Genomic DNA, 25,900 nt, shown 5'->3' on the forward strand with positions numbered 1-25,900 from the left:
CCATTATTTTGTTTTCTATCTCCTTGTCTGTTTAGGTTTACCTACATGCTTACCAATTTTTTTTTACCTGCCCTTATATCTAGCATCACAGGCTATAGGATGATTTTCCTTCTTGAATTACATCCTTTAGAAGTACCTTTAGTAAGGGTCAGGTGGCAGAAAACTTCTGTTTATATCTATTTTTTCCTCCTCAATAATACATTCTCAGAATCTTGAAGTTATCTTTCCCCTGTTTTCTGGCTGCCACTGTTGCTGTTGAAAAATCAGATGTTTGTCCAGTTGTCTTTCCTTTGTGAGTAATCTCTCTTCTCTACTTCTAAGGACTTCTTTTCATTGTTCTGCTGTTTTATTATGAGATGTGTAAGTGTGTTTTTCTTTCTATTTATTCTGCTTGGTTTCTGTTTGGCTTCCTAACTATGAAAGTCAGTGTCTTTCAGCATTCTGGAAAAAAATCTCTGTCACTATCTCTTTAAATGCTTTTTTTCTTCCATTTTTATAAGCTCTGCTTAAAACTTTTTCTAAAACTCTCCTTACACATATGTTGTCTTCCATTTAATTGTCACTCTTTGTCTTTTTTTCCACTTTTTCACATTTTCCATCTCTTTGTCTCTTATTGCTATATCCTGGGTCTTATTTTCCCTCCTGATTCCTCTTTTATGTGTTTTCTTTTTGTGTGTCCATTCTTTTTTTTTTTGCTACTCGTTGAGTTTCCAATTATTCCAATTATTATATTTTTCATTTTTAGACATTTTAGACATTTTTAGACATTTTAGACATTTAGACATTTTTAGACATTTTAGACATTTTTAGAATGTCTAGTTGTTACTTTTCAAATCAGCTTGTCAGCTTTGAAAATTTTTGGTTACTTTAACATATTTTTCTAAACATATAGAAATGGAAGCTCATTCTTATTTTATATTCTGTATACCTTAGTTTCAGTACTGGAGTCTTTGAGTTTCTGAATGTGTAGTTTGTTGTTTCTTCTGATGCTTTGATTGCTTATTTTCTTATGTTTGATGATTTTCTGACTGTGAGCTCATTTTTCTTGGTATTTTATTGTGAGAATTCTTTGAAACCTGAATTTAAACTGCATTCTTCTAAAAATGATTGATATTAGCTTTTACTGGGTACGTTTTCAGTGCACTACCAACCTGGGACCACTTTGTTCTTAATTTTTTGCTTTTCTTTGATAGGAGGTGTTTAGGGAATTGCCTATAGTGTGAAGTCAGGCCCCAAATCCATATGAATGAAGTCTTATCCTGAAAAATTCCTAGGAGTGACTTTTTCTCCTCTCCACCCAGAGGCAAGGCCATGACTGACAAGTGGTCTCATGCTATCTCTTTCTCCTTCTGTTTCTACTTCTTTCTTTCTCTCCCCAGGGGAATTTTAAAATCCTGGTTTATATTCTAAGGATATTGCACCTCCAGTACCTAGGTTTTATGAGAGGTGTTCTCAGCTCTGATATTTCTTCATGCTCTGGGTTCCAGTGTTTGTCTCCCAACTTCAGGGCACGGGACTCATTAGAACCCAGGTTCTAGGTTGTCTAAAATTTCCATGCCATCCCCAAGGCTAAGAGAGGCTCCAGAACTCATACAACAGTAAATTCAACATTCTCGTTGTTTTCTACCAGAAAAGAGTTCTATTACTTTCCCTTCATTTCAGCTATGCATTTAAAATATATTTGATTTTTCGTTTTAGAATATGTGTTAGTATTATGCTGTGATTTGTTGCTATGAACGTGCTACTGGAAACAACAGCCCTGTTATATCTTTTACAAATAGGTTCCATCCCTCAGAGGGACTTATAGTGGGATGTAAACTTCTCTGTCCAGCTCCCTCTTTCTCATCAGTCTTTGTATTGCCTCCTATGTGATACTTAAATTGCTAAATATCAAAGAGTTTTCATTTCCCTTGGAGGTTAAAGAAATTTTATCTAGTGATTGATAAAGGAAAAACCTATGTTTTGTTGGGCCACCTCCCTCAGTCTTGCCTAATTTGAAAGTTGAATGGCTTTTTGAGGTCATGGCTATTACAGAGTGACCAGCATTACCTATGGTATTCCCTCCACTTCTCTTAAGAAATGTAAAAGAAATACCACACTTGAGAACACCTTCACAATGGGGCTTCTGTGGCTCCACAAGAAGATTTTGAGAAACTATGGGTTTCCTGGGCCTATCACAACTTCCTGGGTGTGGCTCTATGGCTGGAAAACCCTTCTGTGGTTTGTATGTGTTCTTAGAAGCTCTAAAATACAACAATGTAAAGATAATGACTTGTAAAAAATTCCAAAATGATGTGTTTGGTGCCTTCTGGTTCTGCATGTGTGCAAGTTACTGACAGTTTTCTTTTTAAAACATTTCTTACACAAGAAGCAGTAGCAGTACAAGGAATGCAACTCACTGCTATTTCACAGAATGTGCTGGTGACATGACTGACTTCTGCTGGGGAAACACAAGTTTCAAGCCTGGCAGAAAAAGCTTTTCAGTTTATTTCACATGTTTTAATGTGCAATTTTTAATTTTATATGTATATGCTATCAGCGATTTTCTCTTCACAGTTATCTATTTTTAAAGAAACCTTTCATTTACCTTGAATGGTGTGTTTATATATGCTTCTGGTAGGGTCACAAAGCTGTTTAAAACTATGAAAATTTCTTGCTACTTAGAAAATCCCCTTTAACCACATTTTAGGGTAAGTATTGGAGGTGTAATGTGCCAATTATAGATTACCTTGTTATTGCAAACATATTGCAGAATTTCACACTAATAGTAGTAATATAGAAGTATGGTTAGCATTATGATGTGAAATGAAAGGCTTTCTTCCATATTTCATCTCTGGTTAATCAATGCAAGAATTTAATCATCAAACTATGAGAGAAATTAGCAGCATTGTCAAAAGGAAGAAATAAATTCCAGATGAGATTTGGAAAGAAGGGGGAATTGGTGGATTAGGTAGCTGCTTCTAAAAAGAAGCTTGAGATTTAATATTATGTGAATTATCAGAAGTTGGTGCCGGTTAAGTTGTGGGATTTGAGAAAATATGTGGGAGAAAGGAGTCTGAAAAAGGTTTGAAATAAATTCACACAGGTTGTTAAAAAAATTGGAAAATTTTGACATGAGTATTTAATAAGTGACTTACATCATTATCCAAGTATTTAAAATGTGTCGCTTCAAATGCATTGTCATGGAGAGACTAGGATCTTGAAGAAGTCTAGAGAAGCAGCTGGCAGCTGTGGAAAGAAGAAACATTTTGAGAGAGAATGGAATTGAAACATCAAGGCAGAATGGACTTGAGATTTTAATATATAAGTATGGAGAAAACTAAGACTTAGAAAAAAACCCCCAGGACCCCTTAAAGAAAAGGACTGCTATTGACTTCACAAAAAGGTGACCAAACTCCCCCGCCACCACCGGTTTCTAATTATGGTAGGTAGGAAGTAAAAGACACAACAGAGGTAACTGGAAAAAAATCAGAGAACATTTTATTAAGAAAAATCCTCAAGAATATTTGTCTGAGACTGTTTTGCTTAGTGGCCTTGATATTTGACACCTTTCATGGTGGAGAATATGAAAATCTCAGTTAGTCTGGCCAAGAAGGAAGCAGTTAAAAAAATTTAGTTGGCAAGTGTAAATAGTAGTATCACATAAGGACAGTGTGTTCCAAGCCAAACACTTTGTTGTGTGCAAAAGTATGGACTACATAAGTTAAAAAATAATTTTTGTAGCCGTGAGTATTTTTTCTAGCCATGAATATGTGTCATGGAACATCTTGAGAGCAATATTTAAAATATAGGTGCTTCTTCTTGTTTTATTATCACCTACATGTTGCACATAAATTTTAAAAAGTACAGTATTATTTTTGAGGGTGAATGCTTTGAAAAATAAAACATGATCAGGGAATTCTAAAAGTGACAAATAGTTGAGAGGTGATGCAAGTTAATTCTCAAGGTTATTCTTGCATTCTAACATAACAGTAGAAGAAAAGTTAATCTTCAGTCTTAAACAATGAATGGCACGAAATACAAGTTTACATATACAAGTCAGACTGCATCCGAGAGAGCACTCACTATAGGACAGAGTGAAGCTTGTATTTAAAACAATCACTCTGCATCTTAAAACTGAGTATTTTTGCAGTACAGATACAAATTTCTTCCACATTTCATCTTTACACTTTTTATATATCCTGAGATTTTATAGAAGTGACTTCTTTGGGTTCAGTTGCCAAATAATGGTTAAATACATATTAGCAACTTTATGTTTTTAAATAAATTTATTTATTTATTTTTGGCTGCGTTGGGTCTTCATTGCTGTGCGTGGACTTTCTCTAGTTGTCACGAGGGGGGCTGCTCTTGGTTGCAGTGCATGGGCTTTTCATTGTGGTGGCTTCTCTTGTTGCGGAGCTTGGGCTCTAGGTGTGCGGGCTTCAGTAGTTGTGGCACAAGGGCTCTAGAGCACATGCTCTGTAGTTATGGCGCACAGGCTTAGTTGCTCTGTGGCATGTGGGATCTTCCCAGACCAGGGATTGAACCTACGTCCCCTGCATTGGTAGGCTGATTCTTATTTTTAAAAAATTAATTATTTTATTTTTGGCTGTGTTGGGTCTTTGTTTCTGCGCGCGGGCCTTCTCTAGTTGCGGCGAGCAGGGGCTACTCTTTGTTGCAGTGCATGGGCTTCTCATTGCGGTGGCTTCTCTTGTTGCAGAGCACGGGTTGTAGGCATGAGGGCTTCAGTAGTTGTGGCGCATGGGCTGTAGAGCGCAGGCTCAGTTGTGGCGCATGGGCTTAGTTGCTCCACAGCATGTGGGATCTTCCCGGACCGGGGCTCGAACCTGTGTCCCCTGCATTGGCAGGCGGATTCTTAACCAGTGCACCACAAGGGAAGCCCTGGTAGGCAGATTCTTAACCACTGTGCCACCAGGGAAGTCCCTATTTGCAACTTTAAAGCAAAAGTAAAATAAGCATTTTCGTTGTGGTATCAGGAGCATTACATCAATAGCCAAGGTACTTTCTGGCACCGACTTCTTATAGAGTCTGAGAGGGAAGACAACACCAACAATCCAAAATCCGTTAACCTTTACTCATTGTCAAGATTACCTCAAATTCCTCTTATCTGAGGCCATTTTTTCAAAAGCTATTTTGGGCAAAATAATTGTCATAGCAGATTATAAAATGGATATGCAATGCCTCTAGGTATCAGTTTAACCTTTGGATCACACCGAATGACCAGAAAGGGAATGACCCAGTTATTTTGAGATCTTGGAGAATCATCTCCTAAGTTATTCTTTCAACTGTTGACTGACATTGAAGGACTGTGTAAAAGATCCATAGTAAACTCTCAAGTGTCATTGTTGAAGAGATGCTGTTGAAACTGACCATTACACTATCCCAGGCTTCTTATGAAGGACTCATGGAAGAAATTTTTCACAGAAAATAAGTTTACTTCTCTTATAGATATTGTGAATGTTAGAACTACTGTGTTTTCTTTGTTACTTTGTGTTTTAGTTTGCCAGGCCTGCCGTAATACAATAGTATAGACTGGGTGGCTGACACAACGGAAATTAATTTTCTCACAGATCTAGGGCAAAGTTGGTTTTTCCTGAGGCTTCTCTCCTTGGCCTATAGATGGCTGCTTCTTGCTGTGTCCTCACATGGCCTTTTCTCTGTGCACACATGCCCCTGGCATCTCTTCCTCTTCTTATAAGGTCACCAGTCCTATTGGATTAGAGCCTCACCCTTATGACCTCATTTAACCTTAATTACCTCTTGAAAGGCCTTATCTCCAAATATAGTCACATTTCGGGATTAGGGCTTCAACATATGACTTTTAGGGGAACACAGTTCAGTCTGTAACACTTTGGTAGCTGGGAATTTGAGAGGCAAATCTATGTAACACAGTAAGCAGTATCAGAAAACACTTGACATTATTTTTCTATCCGTATTTTCCCTTTAACTTGATATCCTTTTTTTTCTTTTTTCACACATACTATATTTTTTGTAAGCTACCTTAAAACTTTTTATAAGACAGAGGGCAAATAAGTAATTAAATAAATAAATTCTTATCTCTAGTAGATTTTTATGGCTATTTGCTCACTGAAATGATCAGAAGGAATTGTATTCCTGGGGGCCAAAAGATGCCGGAGGAGGTTCTGTGATCATACTCCTCTGAGTATACTTATTTATATGTGTTTAGGTTTATAATATATACTTATATCAATGTTTAGGCTTATATATTATAATGGATCAGTTGTTTCTCCCTTTGATAATATAATAGAACATCAGTGGAATTAAGATTTTATAGACAATGAAGTTGGTTTCCTAATTGTGTCAATTCTTCTTTCTCTTATTCTAGAAAAGTTTTATCAAAAAAGAACAACAGTCTGTCAAGCCAGAATCAAAGCCACAACCCAGGTATATCTTTATATAATAGCAGAAAAGTTTAAATTAATATGCTTGCTTTTGGTTTTATCCTGACTTAAGTATCTGGTTTAAAGAAATGTAGGTTGTTGAAAGCTCAAGTTTTCAACGTATCTTTTTCAAAGTTCCCATTTAATTTGACTAAGGCAAGGATAAAAAATTCTTATTTTTTTGAGTGTATTAATGCTCATTCAGTAGACCAGGCTGTAGGTTTACTTTGCAGTGGCAAGTAAAAGCATTGTAAACAGTACTGTATGATGTTTCAGCAGTTTTGTTTATTAGAAACTATGTCCTGCAATTCACTATGGTACAGCATGCCTTTCAGTGACTCCATGAGGCATTCTTAAGATTGCTCTGCTTCTTTGTGTAGCAAATTTGTTGACAAACTTTTGTGAAAAAATAACTGATTTTGTGAGATAGATTGGAGAGTGAGATGGAAAGAAGGGATTATGGAAAATTAACAGTGAAGTTTCTGAAAAGGACAGGTTTCAGACCTGTGCTTTCTTTTTCACTGGTAATGCATTAATTTATTAATTCACCAGATATTATTTTTGTACTGACTCGGTGCAAAGCTCTGTGTCAAGCCATATTGATGCAAATAGCAAAAGGGTAAACCTTGGAGACTGAAGTTTGTCAGAGCAACCAGTTTGGAAAACTTACCCCCTAGTAAATACAGGTTTATTCAAATATATTATTCAAGCTACCTTCTCTTACTTGACATCCTTCTTAATTCCTTCTCTCAGTTACTCAAAAGGTGTGGTCCATAATCCCTTATTCACAATTCCAAAATCTGGAAAGCTCCAGAAACTGAAAGTTGATGTCACCTAAGGTGGTGCCAAAACTCTTAATGTCAAAACCTGACCTGAAGTAATAAGGGATCACGATTACTCATAGTCTCTACTTTTCTCACTTCATGTGAATATTTATACTTTGCATACATATTAACATTAATTATATTAGCTAATTAATATTAATATGTTCAATGATGGGACACTGCCCCAGACATGTTACATAATATATGGTATACATGCTATATTAATTTCCTAGACTTTGAAACAAAATCTGAATTCCCAAATACATTTGACTCTAAGGTTCAAGTATTATGGAATTGCACTATATGGTAAATCTTGGCCAAATATGACTGTGAAATAATCCCAAATAATTGTTTAAACCTCCAATAAATAAATATCCAGTTTAAGATTAGGTGTTTTCTGAGATTTAGTCTCATACTAAATTTAGTAGTAGCTAAATTCATTAGTAGTAGCATTCATTCTGTGCTTAGTTTGTACGAGGTACTTTCATATAACTCCCGTAACAACACATGATGTATTTTATTATCACCATTTTACTGATGGGTAAACTGAGGTTGAATATTTCACTTAGGGTCAATCAGCTAGTCTGTGATAGAGCTGGATTCAAACATAGGTCCTTTAATTGCAGTCATTGCTACATACAATAAGCTAAATTATGCCAGAATGATCCCTGGCTAAAATTTCAAGTTCTGTGAGAGTAGGGGTGGTTGATTCTGTTAAGATTTCTCTCTATAGCTCATGGCACAATCGCAGCAATGTAGTAGATACTCAGAAAATATAACTGAACAAGTGAACAATTTCCAGAGGAAAAGAAAAAACAGATTGTGTCTTGTCCTGCTCAGAAAATTTTCTTTCAGTCTTTCACAGTTTATTCATTTAACAAGATGCTAACAAGATGCTAAGGACGGGGTGAACAAGAGAGACTCCTTACATTTGTGGAATTTAAAGCCTAGGCAGAGTTCTCAGTTGCTGTTCACCATGGAGGGAGACAGAAATTGGAGTTTAAGTCCTTTCAGATGACAGTACTTAGTAAACACCTCAGTCTCTCCATGGAAATCTTGGAAGGCCAACACCTATGGAGTGGAGATTATACCCCAGGACTAAGGAATTCACCTTAGTACAAGGGATGAAACAAACAGATTCACCCTAACAAAAGCATAAAACTAAGCCTCAACAAGTTCAAGGTGATAAACCAGTAATTTAGCTGCCACCTAGAATTAAAAAACAATCAATTTTCTTTCAAGGACGGTAACATAATCCACAATCCCTACAATATACAATGTTTAGTACACAACAAATAAAATGTTAGACATGTTAAGAAACAGGAAAATCTGGGTTACATCAAAGAAAAAGATATCCCAAATGTTAGAATTAGCAGACAAGAGCTTGAAAGCAGTTATTATAAATGTTCAAGAACTTAAAGAGAAAGATGTTCCTAATAACAGAGAATCCCAGTGCATAAATGGAAAATATAAGGACAATAATCAAATGAAAGTTCTGGAACTGAGAAATAACGTATCTGATGTGAAAATTTCATTGAATGGTTGAACACCATATTGGAGAAGGCAGTAGAGAAGATTAGTAAACTTGTAGATCTATAGAGACTAATCTGAACAAAACGATAGATTGAGAACAAAATGAACAAAGCCTGATGGGCCTATAAATTAATATCAAGTGGCCTATCATATGTGAATTGGAGTCTCAGAAGAAGAGAACTAGAATAAGGCAGAAAAAGTAGTTGAAGAAATAGTAGCTGGGGGCTTCCCTGGTGGTGCAGTGGTTAAGAATCCACCTGCCAGTGCAGGGGGCATGGGTTCGAGCCCTGGTCTGGGACGATCCCACATGCCATAGAGCAACTAAGCCTGTGTGCCACAACTACTGAGCCTGTGCTCTAGAACCCACGAGCCACAACTGCTGAGCCCACAGGCCACAACTACTGAAGCCCATGCACCTAGAGCCCGTGCTCTGCAACAAGAGAAGCCACCGCAGTGAGAAGCCCGCGCACTGCAATGAAGAGTAGCCCCCGCTCGTCGCAACTAGAGAAAGCCCATGTGCAGCAATGAAGACCCAATGAGCCAAAAATAAATTAATAAAATAAATACATTTATAAAAAAAAGAAAGAAAGAATAGCTGGAAATTTCCAAATTTAATGAAAAACATCTTTATGCATCCAAGAAGATATCACATCTAAGCACGATAAACACAAGAAAAAACACGTAGGCATATCATAGGCAAAGAGTTGAGAATTAAAGGCAAAGAAAAACCTTTGAAATAACCAGCAGGGAAAAGTACACATTGTACAAAGGGTTACAATTCTGAGAATGATGGATGTCTTCTCACTGGAAATGATGCAGACCAGAAGGCAATGAAATTATATATTTAAAGTGCTAAAAGAAAGATTATCAACTGATAATTCTGTATCTAGTGAAACTATCTCACAGTATTGAGACTGAAAAAAGAAATTTTCAGCTAAATTAAAGAAATGAGAATATACTGCCAACTGATCTGTTTTTCACAAATGTTAAAGGAAGCTCTTCATGCTGAGAGAAATGACACCTGTTGTATATTTGAATCTACAAGAAGAAATAAAGAACATAGAAAATATATGATGAAAATATATGAAAAAGAATATTTTTTCCAATTATTTTTAAATTGAACATTTTAGGCAAAATCATAACATTATTATGGTACTTATAAGTAGGTAGATGCAAAAACATATATGACAATGCTAGCAAAATAATGGACTTATACTTTTCAAGTTTCTTTCATTTTATGTGTAGTGGTATTAATTCTAAGTAGAGTGGGATAAGAAAGCAAATTGTAATTCCCAGAGCAACCACTAATACAAAAAGATAAACCTAAAAGATAATACAAAAACTAAAATGGAATATCAAAAACTATTTGGTTATCCCAAAAGAAGACAGGAAAGGGAGAACATATAATGGGTGAATAAAAAACAAATAGTAAAATGGTAGACTTAAACCCAACTGTACCAACATTTATATCTCATATACAGAATAAACATGCAGTTAAAAGTAAGAGCTTGTCAGGATGGATAAAAAAGCAAGAACCAACTCTATGCTATTTATAAGAGATGAACATAAAAAGACATTAATTGGAAGTAAAAGGTTAGAGAAAAGATACACAATGAAAAAAAGCTAGCAGAAGAGTGCTAGGGTGGCTATACATCAAAGTAGACTTCAAGGACGATTTCCAGACATAAAGAGGACACTTCATAATTGTAAAAGAATGAATTAATCAGAATTAGATAATAATCCTAAATGTGTATGACTTAATAATAGAGCTTTAACACAAATAAAGCAGAAATTGACAGGACTAAATAAAATGGACAACTGCATAATTATGACTGGAATTTTTTTACACGTCTTTTAGTAATTGATAGGAAAATTAGTAAAAAGAGTAAATGACAACATAGCAGATTTGAACAAACCGTCAACTGATTTGAACTAATTAACATTTGTAGACTACCACCAACAAATGTAGAAGATATGTGTTTTTTTAAGTGCACGTGTAACATTCGTTATAGAGATAAGAACAGAAAGCAATGAAATAAAAAACAGAAACAATAAAGCAAATTAAGAAAGCCAAAAGTTGGTTCTTTGAAAAGATTGTAGAATTTGTAAGCTCCTAACAAAACTAAGAAAAAGAGATAAAACACAAATTACCAGTATTAAAAATGAAAGAAGTGGAATCACTATACATTCTATAGACATTAAAAGGAGAAAAGACTATATGAATAAGTTCATGCCTACCACATTCAATAACTGAGATGAAATGGACAAATTCTTGAAAAAAGACATACCAAAACTGACACAGAACAAATAGAAAATCTGAATAACCCATATCTATTAAAGAAATTGAATTTGTCATCAAAAACCTTTTCATAAAAAGACTTGCTTTAAGAAAAAAATACTATATATTTTTAAACTATTTGATGGTGTTAGCTTATCTTCTTGTGTAAGTCTTTTTCCTGTAAATATCCTTTACCTGGTTAGTTTGAGTGGGAAGTCGTTTTTTTTCTCATAGGTATTACTAAAGTAAAATTTGGTCCAGCCCTTTCAATAATAAAAAGTTGTACACTCTGAAAGGTGAGTGTTTATTGTATTTATTTTCCTGGAGCCAACCAGCTACTCTGAATGCTAAGCATTTTCCTGTACCGTCTGCCATCTGTTGCAGCATAAAGAGCTGTGGCAGTTTTGCAGGGACATCTAGCTAACTTTTGCAGGGCTGTCATAAATGTTTTAGAGGATGATGGCTGAAGGGAAGTTTAGAGATCACTTGATTCAATTCTTTTAATTTCCAGGTGGGAAAGTAAAAGTTTAAAAAGATTAAGTGTCTTCTTCAAGGTCACAAAAGTAAAAAGAAAAAAAAAACCCAAAATTGTTACTAGAGTCCAACACTCAGTTCACAGCGTTCCTACTCAGTCATGCTGCTTTTATGCCATTTGTATCTTAAATTTTAACAGCCTTTCTGATGATTACTTAAGAGAAGTAGGCTGAAACTAATGAATTAGCAAGTACAAGAGTGGCTCTAGTGATTAAAACGTATTACTAGATAGAATTCTGGAGAAAGAGAGATAAAAGAAAGTGAAACAATGTGAAAACAGAGTGAAGTAGTGAATGATATAAAACTAAATATTTCACATGCAGACACATTTCATTGAAAATATTTAAGTGAAACACTATTAAGATTTTCTTCTTCATTTGAAATCCTATACCATTTATGTCATAGAAATTCTGTGAAACTGTAGAATCCAAATGTTGGGACCCTTTAAGCTTGTCTTAAAGAGTTTTTCTTGTTAGAGAGAAATCTCTCATATATTTTCAGCTAGAGGTTTCCGTAGAATCTGCATGAGACAGAGTATATTATAACCTTCCATCAGTCATCTGTCAATTTCAGTAAGGTACTGGCCAATTTCTAAAGTACTTTTGCATTTCAAGGGTGAAAATATGTCACACATATATCACCATTGCCAGGCTATAATAAATATAAGAGAGTTTGGTTTTTTCCCCCTCTTCTTAGTTATAGAAAAAAAAATGATGGAATTTATTTACCCATAGCCACAAGCTTTGAGAGAACTCTCTACAGCTGGCAAATAGAACTGGCTTATGCACCCACTCAGCAGTGTTTTTTAAGGAGGCAGTCACTTGGCTGTTAAAAGGTTGGGATGGGAAGTTAAGCAAACTAAAAATGCTGTTGCTGCACTTGATTTGGAATTACTGCAAATTTGGGCACCCACTCCTGTTCTTGAGAGGGAAGGGAACCTGTTACCTTATATGGATAAAGAGTGGTAGATAAGGCAGAGTTATAATTATTTTTGTCCTAATCTTCAGTGATCATGAACCTAAAATGCATATTTTCACATTTCTATTTTTTTTGTCCATCTTCTAGTGTTTTCAACTGTAAAGATCTCAAAATTTAGAAGGAGAGAAAAAGATATAACAGTAGTGCTTAGGTCCATTTGCTATACAAATATGTATACAGATGTATATAAGACTTTTCATTAGCAGCATTATTAAACAAAGAACTATAATGCTCAAATCCAGTACATTTAGGATAAATTTACCAGGTTCCAGATTCCACACGGTGGCTACTTGATTTTATTTTGGGGTTCTTAAATATATATTTGTGTTATTTTTATGAGAGATATGATCTCATTGTCTTGATTTTCAATTCTGCTAAAAATACTCATTTCATACACACCCTTGCCCAACATTTAGAGAATATAAATTTCATAAATGAACAATATAAAGCAAAATTATTTGATTTCAGAATGCAAGTTTCTATATCCTCAATATTTCAATTTATATGGTAAATTTTGAAATTTTAGAACTCCGTAAATGTCAGAAGATTGTTAGAAATCCTTAAGGTTAAGGTATGGTTGAGAAAGCCTAAAACCTTTTTTAAGGGAAAAGAAAGGTTATGATGAGCTTTTCAAAGCGAGCCAAGCAATTTCATTTCAAATAGAATTGCCAAAGGAACGTTTTTACGAGTTTTATTGTTTTTCAAAGTAAAATACTTTATGTAAGATTTCTAAACCAGAAAGAATTAAAGCCCAATAGATGTAATTCTTAATTTGTAATTTAAAAAAAGTAATATGTACACAAATTATAGTATATATGTTTATATTTTTACCCTGATAAAGGTAAAAAGTGAATGATATTTTGCAATGAAGTGGGATCTTGTCTTTTCCTAGCATCACCTTTTTTTTAATCTTTTCATTAACTTCTTCATGCTTAACACATTTTCTCTTATTTTGTGTGGTATCATAAATATAAAAATATCAAAAGCAGTTTATATTATTAACTAAAAGGAAATAATACATTAGCACACAGAGTTAATTCTCAATATCTAAGTGAAAATTGTGAACCAGGATTGTAATCTATTGTACTATTACCATGACATTGTACTTTTATTTTCTGTGAGAAAGATTTCTTCATATATCTTCCTTGAGGTCCACTTGAATTTGTTTGGCACCTCTAACTATATTGCAAATAGTATCTCCTTCTTTGTTCAGATAAACTATTGTATTTCATGAATAAAACACTTATTCTCTTTTGATGTCTTTCAGCAGTGAGCTGTTAATTCTTTGCAGATTCATCTGACTTTAGTGATAAATTTTCCTTTCGATAAATTTTCCTTTCGTTGAATTTCTAAAGTACATAATTGTTTTTTAAAATGACTGACTGATTTCCAAGTACAGAATAGAAAAATTGATGGGTCTTTAACTCATAGAAGAAAAATATTCTATCGTTAATTCATAATGTTAAAGTTGTAAGAAGTTGTAAAAGGTGGTCATCAGCCCTTCACCATTTTACTTTTTAGTTTGTTTAGTTACTTTTGTTTAGTTACTTTGTTTAGTTACTTTTTAGTTTATCATCCAATTCTGGATGATAAAAACATTGTTTAAATATACCATCTATGAAGTGTACCATTTAGAACCCTTAAGTTCCTCTTTTTTTTTTTCATTCTTTAGGATTCTAAGCATCCAGATAGTTCATGTAAATATGTAGATGAGGAATAATTATATATTTTCCCTTCCTATTTTGGAGCATGCTAGAACTAAAAGGGTAGTAGTAACCAGATATGACTCACTAATATGTTACTGAAAAGCAAAACTGTGCTAAGAATTCTAAATTTTCTCTTTTTTCATATAATAGAATATAGTACATTTACTGTCATATCTAAGTATGAAATTCACGTTTCAGAGTCTGGAGATTTAGCTAGGTACTTTAATGTTTCCTTTATATCTCTAAAATTACTGCATTTGTCCATCATCATTTTTTCTGAAATGGGTCAAGTCCTCTTATTTTATCTCAAAACAATTTTACAGTTTACCACCTTATAACTTTCCTTTGGTCTCTTCTAAAATTTGTTAATTACTAATGTAATATTAGCTTGTTTATGGTATCTTCTGTGAACAGATTATTTTTTCTGGGTCAGTACCCAGCCTAAGCATTTTTTGAAAATAAATTTATAGTGGATATTTCTCCAATGATACTTCCTCTAGTTGTATTTTGTCTTTGGGGAATTATAGAATCTCAAGAGTTTAAGGAACCTTAAAGATTTTCTACTGAAACCCTCTATCCAAAGGGTGAATCTCCTCTATAACATGGTACCTACATCACCTCTACTTGAAAACTCCAGGGATTAGTAATTACTCTGTTCAAGTGGAATCCATTTCATTCTAATTAGTGCTCTGACTTTGACAGCTGTCTCTGTGAGGCTCAGCACCTATCCCCCTTGAGCTGGTACCCACTGGTCCTGATTCTGTCTTCTTGAAGCCACTCTAGTTACCAGTTCTCTCTTTAGATTCTCTCTTTCTATACACACACATACACACACACATATCTTTATTATATTTATATATTTATTAGGATACTAATTCAAATTAGCTTAAGCAAAATGGTAATTAAATCTGTTTGCTCATATAAGTAGAGGTTCCAAGAGTGTAGAGTATGTCAGACATCCGTTCTTTTTATCTCTTTAACATCTTAGGCTCAACTGATTCAACAGGTTCAAGTAATGTCTTCAGGATGTGCTCTCCTTTCATTCATTTTAAATCTCTGCTTGCCCCTATTTGGCCTTAAAACCTCTTACTATAGACTTTTTCTCCATGTGGTAAGCAAAATGGTTGGCTTCCAGCTGTTTGTAATTGACTTACTTCCTGCTCTTACCAGAAAGAAAGGTCTCTTATTAGACACACACACACAGAGAAATATTCTGGCTGACCTTCCAGCTTGGATGACATGGCCAGCCCTAGACAAATCCTAGTCATACGAATGGAGAAGGAGAAGTGCAATTCCACAAGGGAAAGGAGGTGAAAACAGAGGAAAGGAACAGATGTTCACCATACTCAAAAGTATCCCTCTTGAAGTGTGATGCTTAGGAAAGAACATAGTATTTCAGATGTAATTTTATGAATAGTGTAGAGTGGAACCAAACTGTAGATATTCTAGATCAGTTCATGCAGCCCATCATATGTCAGCTTTGGGGGTCAGTCTCTTAAGGGCAATACTCACATTGATTTCATTTCTGAAAAATAAATAAAACCCCAGACAAGCAAACCCTGAGCCTTTCTCAGATATTCTAACGTATCCCTATTCTGTTCTTTTGCTGTCCCTCCTTTCTTTTCTTTCTCTATCCCTTTTTTTCTTCCCTTCATCTGTTATATATTGCCAGGTACACAAGGAAAAGTAGTTGCTCTTAGGGAATTCAGAGTATAGAGGGGTGATAGACCAAGAGAATTAAGTTATGTCGTAACTACAATGATGGAGGAAAGGTACCTAACCATCCTCATGAGTCTGAGAGGAATTATTTGTACAATCATGTATATTAACCAATTGCAGAACTTTATAAGCATAGCTATCACATTTCAACATTGGATTTAGCTCCTTATCACTTTTGCCTGAGATAGTTAGCTCACACGTTACCTTTTCAATAATCCCACACCAGCCATAACACACTATTTAAAAGTGCAATTTCCACCCCTGCTAGCACTCCCCAACTTCCTTACTCTGCTTTATTTTCTATCAAAGCATACATTGCTTTCTAAAATACTCAATAATTAACTTGTTTACTGTGATTACTGTCTGTCTCTCCCACTAGAACGTAAGCTTAATGAGGACAGGGAATTTTCTATGTTTTATTTATCAGTGTATCCTCAATGCTAGAAGAGTATCTTACACTAAATGAATGAATGAATGAGTAAATGAATATATATTTGTTCAATGCATGGATTAAATTTTTGGATCTTTTCTCTGCCTTCTAATGATTTTTTTCCCTTTCAGGAATTTATAACTCCTATCTCAGACTTTCTGCTCCTTCCTGGGTATCTTCACTGGGATATCCCATAACTGTCTCTCAAAATTGCAATAATTATGTTTTCCCTTCCCCATGTCTTCTCTCCTATATTCCCTATCTCAGCTAGTAATGACACTATCCACCCTACCGCCCAAGACTGCCCAGTCAGCCTATATTTCTCTACCTTGTTTACAAAGATTTTATGAGAATCTTGAAATTTGCCCTCCTGAAATTGAGAAACATCATAAATAATTCCCTGGTATAGTAATATAGTGAAAACAAAACAAAACAGTAATAAAATTAAAACAAAGGAAATGAATTCAGGATGGCCTGGCATCCTTTTTGTACACATTCTGGCTCTTGGAACCACTACTACTTTCTTTAGTTCTTCACATACCATCTGATTGATAACTAATACGATCTGATATTAAACAAACACAAGGACACCTGCTTTCCTCAAAAAAGCAAGGAAGCACCCCCGCCCCCCAGACTCATTTCTAATAAAAACCTCCCTCTGGACAAACTTTCAGAAAACCAAACTGACTGTATCTTCTAGCTGTGTTTACATTGACAGTACCAAGAGGACTTAACTACAAGGAAGTGGTATAAGCTGGCTGAACTTGAAATTGGGACAAAGGTCTCTCTACAACTATTTATCATCTCATTTTAATGCTAAAATTCCTGCCCAAGGACACCATGTTGGTTCCCTCTGCTTCTGACCCAAACTCCAAAGGACCATAAAAGGGCAGAAAAGAGGTGCAGACCCTGGTCCAGGAAATCACCACCCATTTCCATGAACCTAAATGACAAGACCTCTGCCCCATACCGCCCCTTTAGCCCCTTTTCCTATGAAAATCTCACCCTTGCCTACACTCAGGGAGAAGGGGCTTTTAGAGCAAGACCTCCTCCTCCTCCATTCCTTGGTCAATGAATAATTTTTCTGTCTGCTGCTATAAAAAGTAATTTTGCCTTATTGATGCGAACAATAACCGGGTAGGGAAAGAAGCAGACATTATTGGTAACAATTCCTGTGTGGAATCAGAAGGAAAACATCTGAGAAACAGCAAGCAGAATAATGAGAGGGAGAACACATAAGTTCTCATCTCTAAGTCACAGTAATCCTACCCAGAAAAGTAAAATAAGAATGAATGGAGAGAAGCAGATTTTCTCAAGCAGAGAAAATCAGATTTTCCATTACTTTTTCATGGAAGCATTCATACAGAGGGAGAGTAGGGAGGCAGAAGCCTGGGGAGAGGGGGTTACAAAGTCCCATCCCTCTCCAGGTTGTTCCAAAGACTGTCCACATTTCCTGTTTTTCTAGTAGAATTTGACCTGCTTTCTGACCACCACTCTGAGCGTGTTTGCTTGAGGGTCTCCTCAATTCCTGGAAATGACAGTACCTAAAACAGTTATGTGGGTGGGAATAAAATATTGAGTATAATATCAGAAATTGTTTTTAGAATCACCTGAACTGTTGTGGGGATTTATTTCATTACCTAAAGCCCAGTTCTAGGGAAAAGGAATCTGTGGACAGGCACCCATCTTTATTGTCTGCTCTTTTGGAGCAGAGATGAGAGAGACGGATGGCAGCGGGTAGAGCCAGCTCTTCTCCATAACTGACCAAAGTTTGGGTTGAGAGCAAAGGGCTACCCCAAGAGGAATAAATGAATGTTTTGGGAGAAAGACTATACAACTCATTATGTTCCCTATTGCATAGATAAGCTCGTGAAAAATTGACACCTCTGGGTACTGTGCCACAGAAATATCAGCTCCCATTACACCTTTGGCATAAACACCCTAGTCATTACAGACATCTTCAGTGGTAATGTTTTTCAGTGCCCTTCAAATAAAAACATGTAGGTACAATAAAAAGGTGGTTTAAATGTTTGTTTTAGAGAGAATTCCCTGGAAGTGCATCATGCTTACCTTGCCCATAATGTCAGAATCAATTAAATTTGAACAAAACCAGTGTTTCCTCTCTGCTTTTGTTTTTGTATTGTCTGAAATGATAATTTCAGTTTAATTCATAACAAATAGTGTTCCTCCAAAAAGCTGATATGTGCAGGAAAGAATAATTGCATTGTTTTGAACTGAATTTGAAATTTAAAAAGCTCTATCTTGTTTTGAGGAAGAACTGTTAGAAACTTGAAACCAAGCAGCAGCAGCAGCAAAAATAAAACCCATCTTTCCAGATATATGACATGATGGGCTGGGAGAATGTCTTCCTAGGAAAATCAGGTATGGGGGCAGGGAGAAGAAATTCTCCCAGCCCGTTGTATGATTTGCATTTCTGGATAGGTACTAGTTAGAGCACTTGAGGTTGTAAACTGTTGAAGCCAAGTACCCTTGGCTTCAGAATATCAACCTCACCCTTTAATATGATCTAGTGAAAGAGATTGCCATGGAACTGGGAGCTACCCAAAATAGGAGGGGTCTTGGGTTTTATGGCTCAGGGCAGGCTAGCATTTTGAGGAATGATCAGAACACAAAAAAAGTGTGGAAAGCACAGAAGAAAACACATCTCATTCACATATTTAAACTATTTAAAATTTTTGCCTTAACTAAACTGGTGTCTATCTTCCACTTCAGGAGGATTGCACCTATTTTTAAAAGTTCCAGGAATCCTGTTTTGATTTTTTTTTAAGTGAATAGGTTTTGCTAGCATGAAGTACTAAACCCTTGGGAAGATTTGAAAATGGAGTACTAAATAATATTGAGACAAGATTTTTCATGGAAATGTGTAACATCCCTGTTCTTAAAAATCTCTTTCACCCATGCTGAATTTAATACATTGTTTTTAAACTGAACAGATCTCATATAGGACATTAAAGTAGGCCACAAACTTGTTTCACTTGTTAGCCAAGTTACTTTCAGATCCAGCATTCAAAGCATGAGGGCATCACGTGTTTCTACTTCAAGGCTACAAGTACAGGAAACGAAAGCCCTTGACACAGCTTGGTAGCAGAGGATCCAAATCAGAGTAAATTGTGTAAATTATAACTAAATTACAAAGCATTTGGACAAAGCAGGCATGATAGTCTAATCAGGAAAGCGGTGATATTTACTTCTCGATAATGCAGGTTGGAAGAGGAATTGGGGGTAGGGAGGCATCACAAATCTCTTTTAATGTATTTCCGAACTTGGCAACCTGAATTGATTTTGTCATATTTGCAGCTTAAAAAGTATTTGGCTTTTACAACAGCCAAAATAAGTGTCCTTTAATCACTTTCAACCTATGAACAGATGGGCAAAGAGTGCTTTTATAAATGGAACATACAAAATACTTCAATATCAGCCAAAACTAATTAGTAGCAATATCTGAAACAAACTCTAAAACTGATGTAGTGTTTAATATATATTATCGTATAAGCATTAGCAGTTGAAAGGAAATTCCCTGTTCAAATGTTTGCCAAGCTCAGTGTCTAATGTTTAGATATGATTAACTTAATAATGAACTTATTGTATCTTTTCTCACATGCAATCTTGTTTAATGATTCCTTCTTTCACTGAAAACTATCTGATCTGATAACCTTGATCATAGCCTAGATTCATAGGTAGGTAACCTATGATTCTACCTCTTGATGGTTGGGGCTATAAAATCACATTGCAAAGATAGGGACATAAGGAAGCATTAATTGGCCGTCAGTGCAATCAGTTTACCACAGTGAGCTCCTAATATATTTATATTAATAATATTTTAGTTGTTATATATTTAAGTTAAGGAGGAGACTTTTCTTTGATTTTTTTTCATGGTTTGGACTTGGATAAATAGGACAACTTTCAATGTATTGACTATTTCAGTATATTCAGTAGTAGTGCTGAATTAAGTAAAACTATGGATCATTGTACTGAGTTCAAAGATCATGGGGATAATCAAGGAAAAGGCATGGCCATGAAGTGGCAATGGCACATAACAAGCTTTATCTGGGCATCATATGGACAGCTTTGCGTGAGAGGGGAAGTCTCTCACAGCAGGAGACCTTCTAGAAACCATGACATAGAGCCATCACCCAGAAGGGGAAGAGGGTAAGGGAACTCCTGTGGGAACAGGAGAGTCAGAGGGGGGCTTACATGTCTACGTGATATCACTCACAGCAAGATGGGGGTGTCTCTGGGTCAGAGAGCTCCAGTGGGCAGCAGTGGCTTGCGGTCTTTTATGGCCTCAAGGTTTGTCTTATCTATGGCTGGTAGATGTTGGTTATAGTTTCATGGGACATGCAAAACAGGCAGGCTCTAAATGGCTAAAAAATATGCTTGTTTGGGCCATATTTAAAACAATTGGATGTTTAAGAATTTTGAGTTTGGAGCCAGCAGGCTTTTGAGCTAATCCTTGCCTAACGTAAGAAGTAAACAACATAGGGGCCAATATACAAGGGCCATTTTTGACTCATTTATGTAACAACTATGCCACACATACCTTGCCATTTCTAGCATTCCTCCTCTTATACAGTGAAGGAAAAAAATCTTTGGTATGGTCTTGCAGCCATCTGGGACACCCAAAAGATAGGTTAAAAAGACATCACAACAGTTTGTTTTTAAATTTGGGGCTTGAATTTGAATTGGAAAGAATTTTCACAGGAGGCGCAGTATCAGTAAAAGTTATAGGTGCCTTTAGAGTAAAAAAGAGTAACATATCTACAAGTAACATTAAATATTAGGAATACCAGATTTTGTAAGAAGTAGATCAGAAGGAAGAAGAAAAAAAAGATTTATAAGCCTGATAGGAGAAATATTTTTGTGATACAGGAACTTTTGTTTCCTAGGAAATCTATAATGAAGGTACTGAACGATTTTTCCTTTGTCATATTAGGAGCAGACTGTTATTCAAAAATCAGTTTCTCAGTGTAACAGAAAGAAAATCAAATTCTAATTTTCCTTTCTTTCTGTATAACACCTATACAACATTCCATAGCTGAGTATTCATTCACAGGCATTTCTCTATTTTAATATTAAGCTTGCTTATCAAAAGTGACCTAACTTTTTCAAAATTTTGTATATTTCATAGCTTCTTTTCAAACCCATTATTTGTAAATATAATTCACCTTCCATCAAGCCTTCAATAAATTATTCTTCAACTTTAAATTTCCCTTTCTTTTATTTTTAACATTCTAATTGTTTAGAGATGTGCTGTTGATGAAAGTCCATATGGCTAGGGCCTAAGATAAAATTCTTTTCTTCTTCAATTGATAAAAAAACAGACAAAACCTATCCATCATTTTGTAAACATGTTTGTGTTTCCTTATAATCCTTTTAATTAATGTAGTTCTAATCACTCATATTAACTACAGCTTTTAACCAAAAATAGCTAATTTCAATTCTCCTTCTCCCTTCCCCTGACCCCCTCCCACACTACATATACTTTTCATTACATGACTAAGAACTCTGAGCCATTCAAGGCACTTTAGGAGACCAGAAGAGATGTGGTGACCACTGCTGGTACTTTAACACTATGCATTACACATCACCTTACAGTCAGTCACACATATCCCTTTAAGATTTTTTTACACCTTATTGTTAGAACATGAAACTTTGACTATAAAGTTGGCTCATCTAGGTATTTCTAGAAGACTTATTTCTTCTGAGAAAAAGTCATCAACTCAGGATCCTTTAGATTTCACAGTAGGTGTTGAAACTCTGGCCAAGCCAGAAGTGACCATTTCTATTTCATCCACATTCCCAGTTTATCTCATACATGGAGGCCTGTTCATAAAAATTGTTATATTAAAGGAGCAAAAATACTCTTAGAAGGCAGAGCTCCCTCTTTTCTAAGCTATTCAAAATCAATCTTAATTCAAACAAACAAAAATAAGACTTTGCCTTATTTTCTTTGCCTTTTCTAGTAGCTTTGTCTACTTGAATATTTCTCTACAGCACATGTTGTATTTTTGACTCGTTAATCTACAGAAATTTTCTCAAGAGAGAGAATAAGAGAAAGAACCAACCAGAGATACAAAAGAGCTACAGTTACAAGAACATCATACAAGGCTAACTTCCTTTCTTTTGCAAAGACAAAAAGGACATTTTTCATTTATATACACAAACACAAAGAAATAACCGCCTCGGTTCTGTATCTTTAACTATAGGTCAAAAGTAAATATGGAGGACAATTTTCTGTGCTTGAGCAAATGTCATTGATCAGTAGTGGCTACTTTTTGTGCCAGTACCATACTGTCTTGATTACTGTAGTATAGTCTGAAGTCCAGGAGCCTGATTCCTCCAGCTCCGTTTTTCTTTCTCAAGATTGCTTTGGCTATTTGGGGTCTTTTGTTAAAAAAATAAAAAATCCAGCAACAACAACAAACAAAAAAGAAAAATATGTTTGTATGCTAAAAATTGCAAGGAAACTACACTTTGAACTTTGGAAGACTTTGAAAAAACTGACTACCTATAAAAAATGCAACAGATATATAAAGGAAAAAAAGCAGACACAAGATTGCCAAGGTTACAGACAGTCTGTTCATAGTAGAACGTCTGTAGTTTTCTCACATGGTCATCATCACTGCAAGGACGGACCATCCATATCAGCAATGCAGGGCTTGTCCTGTTTTCCAGTATGATCCCTCACTTCTGCGATTCTGTAGTCCATGGCCCTAACAATACACTACCCTGCCTCTCAGTTGAGTGCATTTGGAAAATAAAATTACTTTTCAGATGATGTTTGGTAAGTAGATTATCAGTGCCAAATAATTTTGAAGCAATCTTTAGTTTAAAATAGCTTCTGGGACAGGAAAGTTATTTTTACTAATGTGCCCTGTCATAGGAAAATATTTTGTTCCTTAGATACTATATCTCTCTTTTGAATAGTTGTGGATAAGCTTTGACAGATTCACTTTCTTTTGGGTTTCCCTTCTTCAGAAGATTAATTTATACATGTTATATTAATTCTGGCATATTCAACCTTCTTTGGAGAGCCCTGTTGGAATGTTCAGCTGATATACCTATGAACTTTATGTGCTAATTACAATATATTTCCTATTTCAGTATATTCCCTATTTCAAAATATTCATTATGAAAGTGAATTTAAGACTTTTTAGAAGTTTATTTTTCTTATTAACTCTAATAAGAAAGTTTTATATTTTTAGCCCAAAATCTATTCTAAGTAAAAGTGATAAACTTGACAATAAAGTTAAAAGAATTGGACCACAAATGGAAAACTTCCAAGTGTTCCGGCGAAGGAAAAAATTCGCAATTACCAAAAACATTGTTAGAATGGTTATCGTCATGCAGGCACTTGTCAGAGGGTGGCTCCAACGCAAAAGATTCCAAAGAATAATGATCAAGGTAAAGCATATATTGAATATTATAATGTGTTTAAAAAGTCTTCTATTCTTCCAGTTTTATTGAGATATAACTGATATACAGCACTGTACAAGTTTAACGTATACAGCCTAATGATTTGACTTACATCACAAAATGATTACCACAGTAAGTTTAATGACCACGCATCATCTCATATAGATACAAAATTAAGAAATAGAAAACAAATTTCCTTGTGATGAGAACTCTCAGGATTTACTCTTAACATCTCCCATATATAACATACAGCTGAGTTCATTATATTTGTCCTGCTATACATGACATCCCTTGTACTCATTTATCCTATAACTGGAAGTTTGTACCTGTTGACTGCCTTCCTCCAATTTCCCCTTCGCCTCCCCCTCTCCTCTGGTAACCACAAATCTGGTCTCTTTTTCTATGAGTTTGTTTGTTGTTTTTGAGGTGTAATTGACCTACAACACTATGTTAGTTCCTATTTCACAACATAGGAGTTGATACTTTTATACATTTCAAAATGATCACCACAACAAGTGTAGTTATCATTTGTCACCATACAAAGATATTATGTAATTACTGAGTAAATTCCCCATACTGTACATTTCATACCTGTGACTCATATATTTTACAATTGGAAATTTATACCTCTTAATCTCTTTTACCTGTTTCTCTCCTCCCTCCGACCCCCTCTCCTCTGGCAAAAACCTGTTTGTATCTATGACTCTGTTTCTGTTTTGTTGTTTATTCATTTGTTTTCCTTTTTATATTCCATATATACGTGAAATCATGCAGTATTTGTCTTCCTCTGTCTGACTTATTTCACTTAGCATAATGCCCTCTAGGTCCATACAGATATCCTCTAGGTTGTCACAAATGGCAAGATTTCATTCTTTTTTTTTTTTTGGCTGAGTATAAGTATACAAATATGCACATTTTTAGCCATGTATAAATGTATAGACTTATATATATATTTTAAATATATTTAAAATATAAATATATATTTATATATAAAATACATTTATGTATATACTTTATATATATATATATATATCACATTTTTTTAAGCATTCTCCTGGATATTTATTTATTTATTTATTTATATGTTTATTGGAGTATAATTACTTTACAATGTTGTGTTAGTTTCTGCTGTATATCAAAGTGAATCAGCTATATGTATCCCCATATTCCCTCCCTCTTGAGCCTCCCTCCCACTCTCCCTATCCCACTCCTCTAGGTGGTCACAAAGCACCAAGCTTTGCAGCTGCTTTGCAGCTGTGCTATGCAGCTGCTTCCCACTAGCTATCTGTTTTACATTTGGTAGTGTATATATGTCAATCTCACTTTCTCACTTCGTCCCAGCTTCCCCTTCTCCCCTCCCCTGTGTCCTCAAGTCCATTCTCTACGTCTGCGTCTTTATTCCTGTCCTGACCATGGGTTCTTCAGAACCAATTTTTTTTAGATTCCATATATATGTGTTAGCATACGGTATTTGTTTTTCTCTTTCTGACTTACTTCACTCTGTATGACAGTCTCTAGGTCCATCTACCTCACTACAAATAACTCAATTTCATTTCTTTTTATGGCTGAGTAATAGTCCGTTGTATATATGTGCCACATCTTTTTTATCCATTCATCTGTCGATGGACACTTAGGTTGTTTCTCTGTCCTGGCTAATGTAAATAGTGCTGCAATGAACATTGTGATACATGTCTATTTTTGAATTATGGTTTTCTCAGGGTATATGCCCAGTAGTGGGATTGCTGGGTCATATGGTAGTTCTATTTTTAGTTTTTTAAGGAACCTCCATACTGTTCTCCATAGTGGCTCTATCAATTTACATTCCCACCAACAGTGCAAGAGTGTTCCATTTTCACCACACCCTCTCCAGCCTTTATTGTTTGTAGATTTTTGATGATGGCCATCTGACTGGTGTACCACATTTTCTTTATCCATTCATCCATCAATGGACATTTAGATTCAATTAAGCAGACTTTTGAGTAGTCACCTTGTCAATATACCTATGATTTTTCTAAATAAAGTTCTGTCTACATTCTTTGGTTTAAGAAAATTTTATTTAT

The 25,900-nt window shown here is 35.2% G+C and overlaps 1 protein-coding gene across 1 annotated transcript in view; it reads left to right on the forward strand.

Annotated features, from left to right (window-relative positions):
• IQCM (IQ motif containing M) overlaps positions 1-25,900 on the forward strand; it is a gene marked incomplete at both ends in the record, with an annotated part of 348,083 nt that overhangs the window by 118,686 nt on the left and 203,497 nt on the right. The window contains 2 exons of the mRNA XM_082838169.1: positions 6,347-6,405; positions 23,630-23,828. Of these exons, the coding sequence (XP_082694295.1) occupies positions 6,347-6,405; positions 23,630-23,828 (258 nt within the window). The remainder of the gene's footprint in view (positions 1-6,346; positions 6,406-23,629; positions 23,829-25,900) is intronic.

This window comes from Leucopleurus acutus, assembly GCF_964270905.1.
Source record: "Leucopleurus acutus genome assembly, chromosome: 4".
Taxonomy (NCBI): domain Eukaryota; kingdom Metazoa; phylum Chordata; class Mammalia; order Artiodactyla; family Delphinidae; genus Leucopleurus; species Leucopleurus acutus.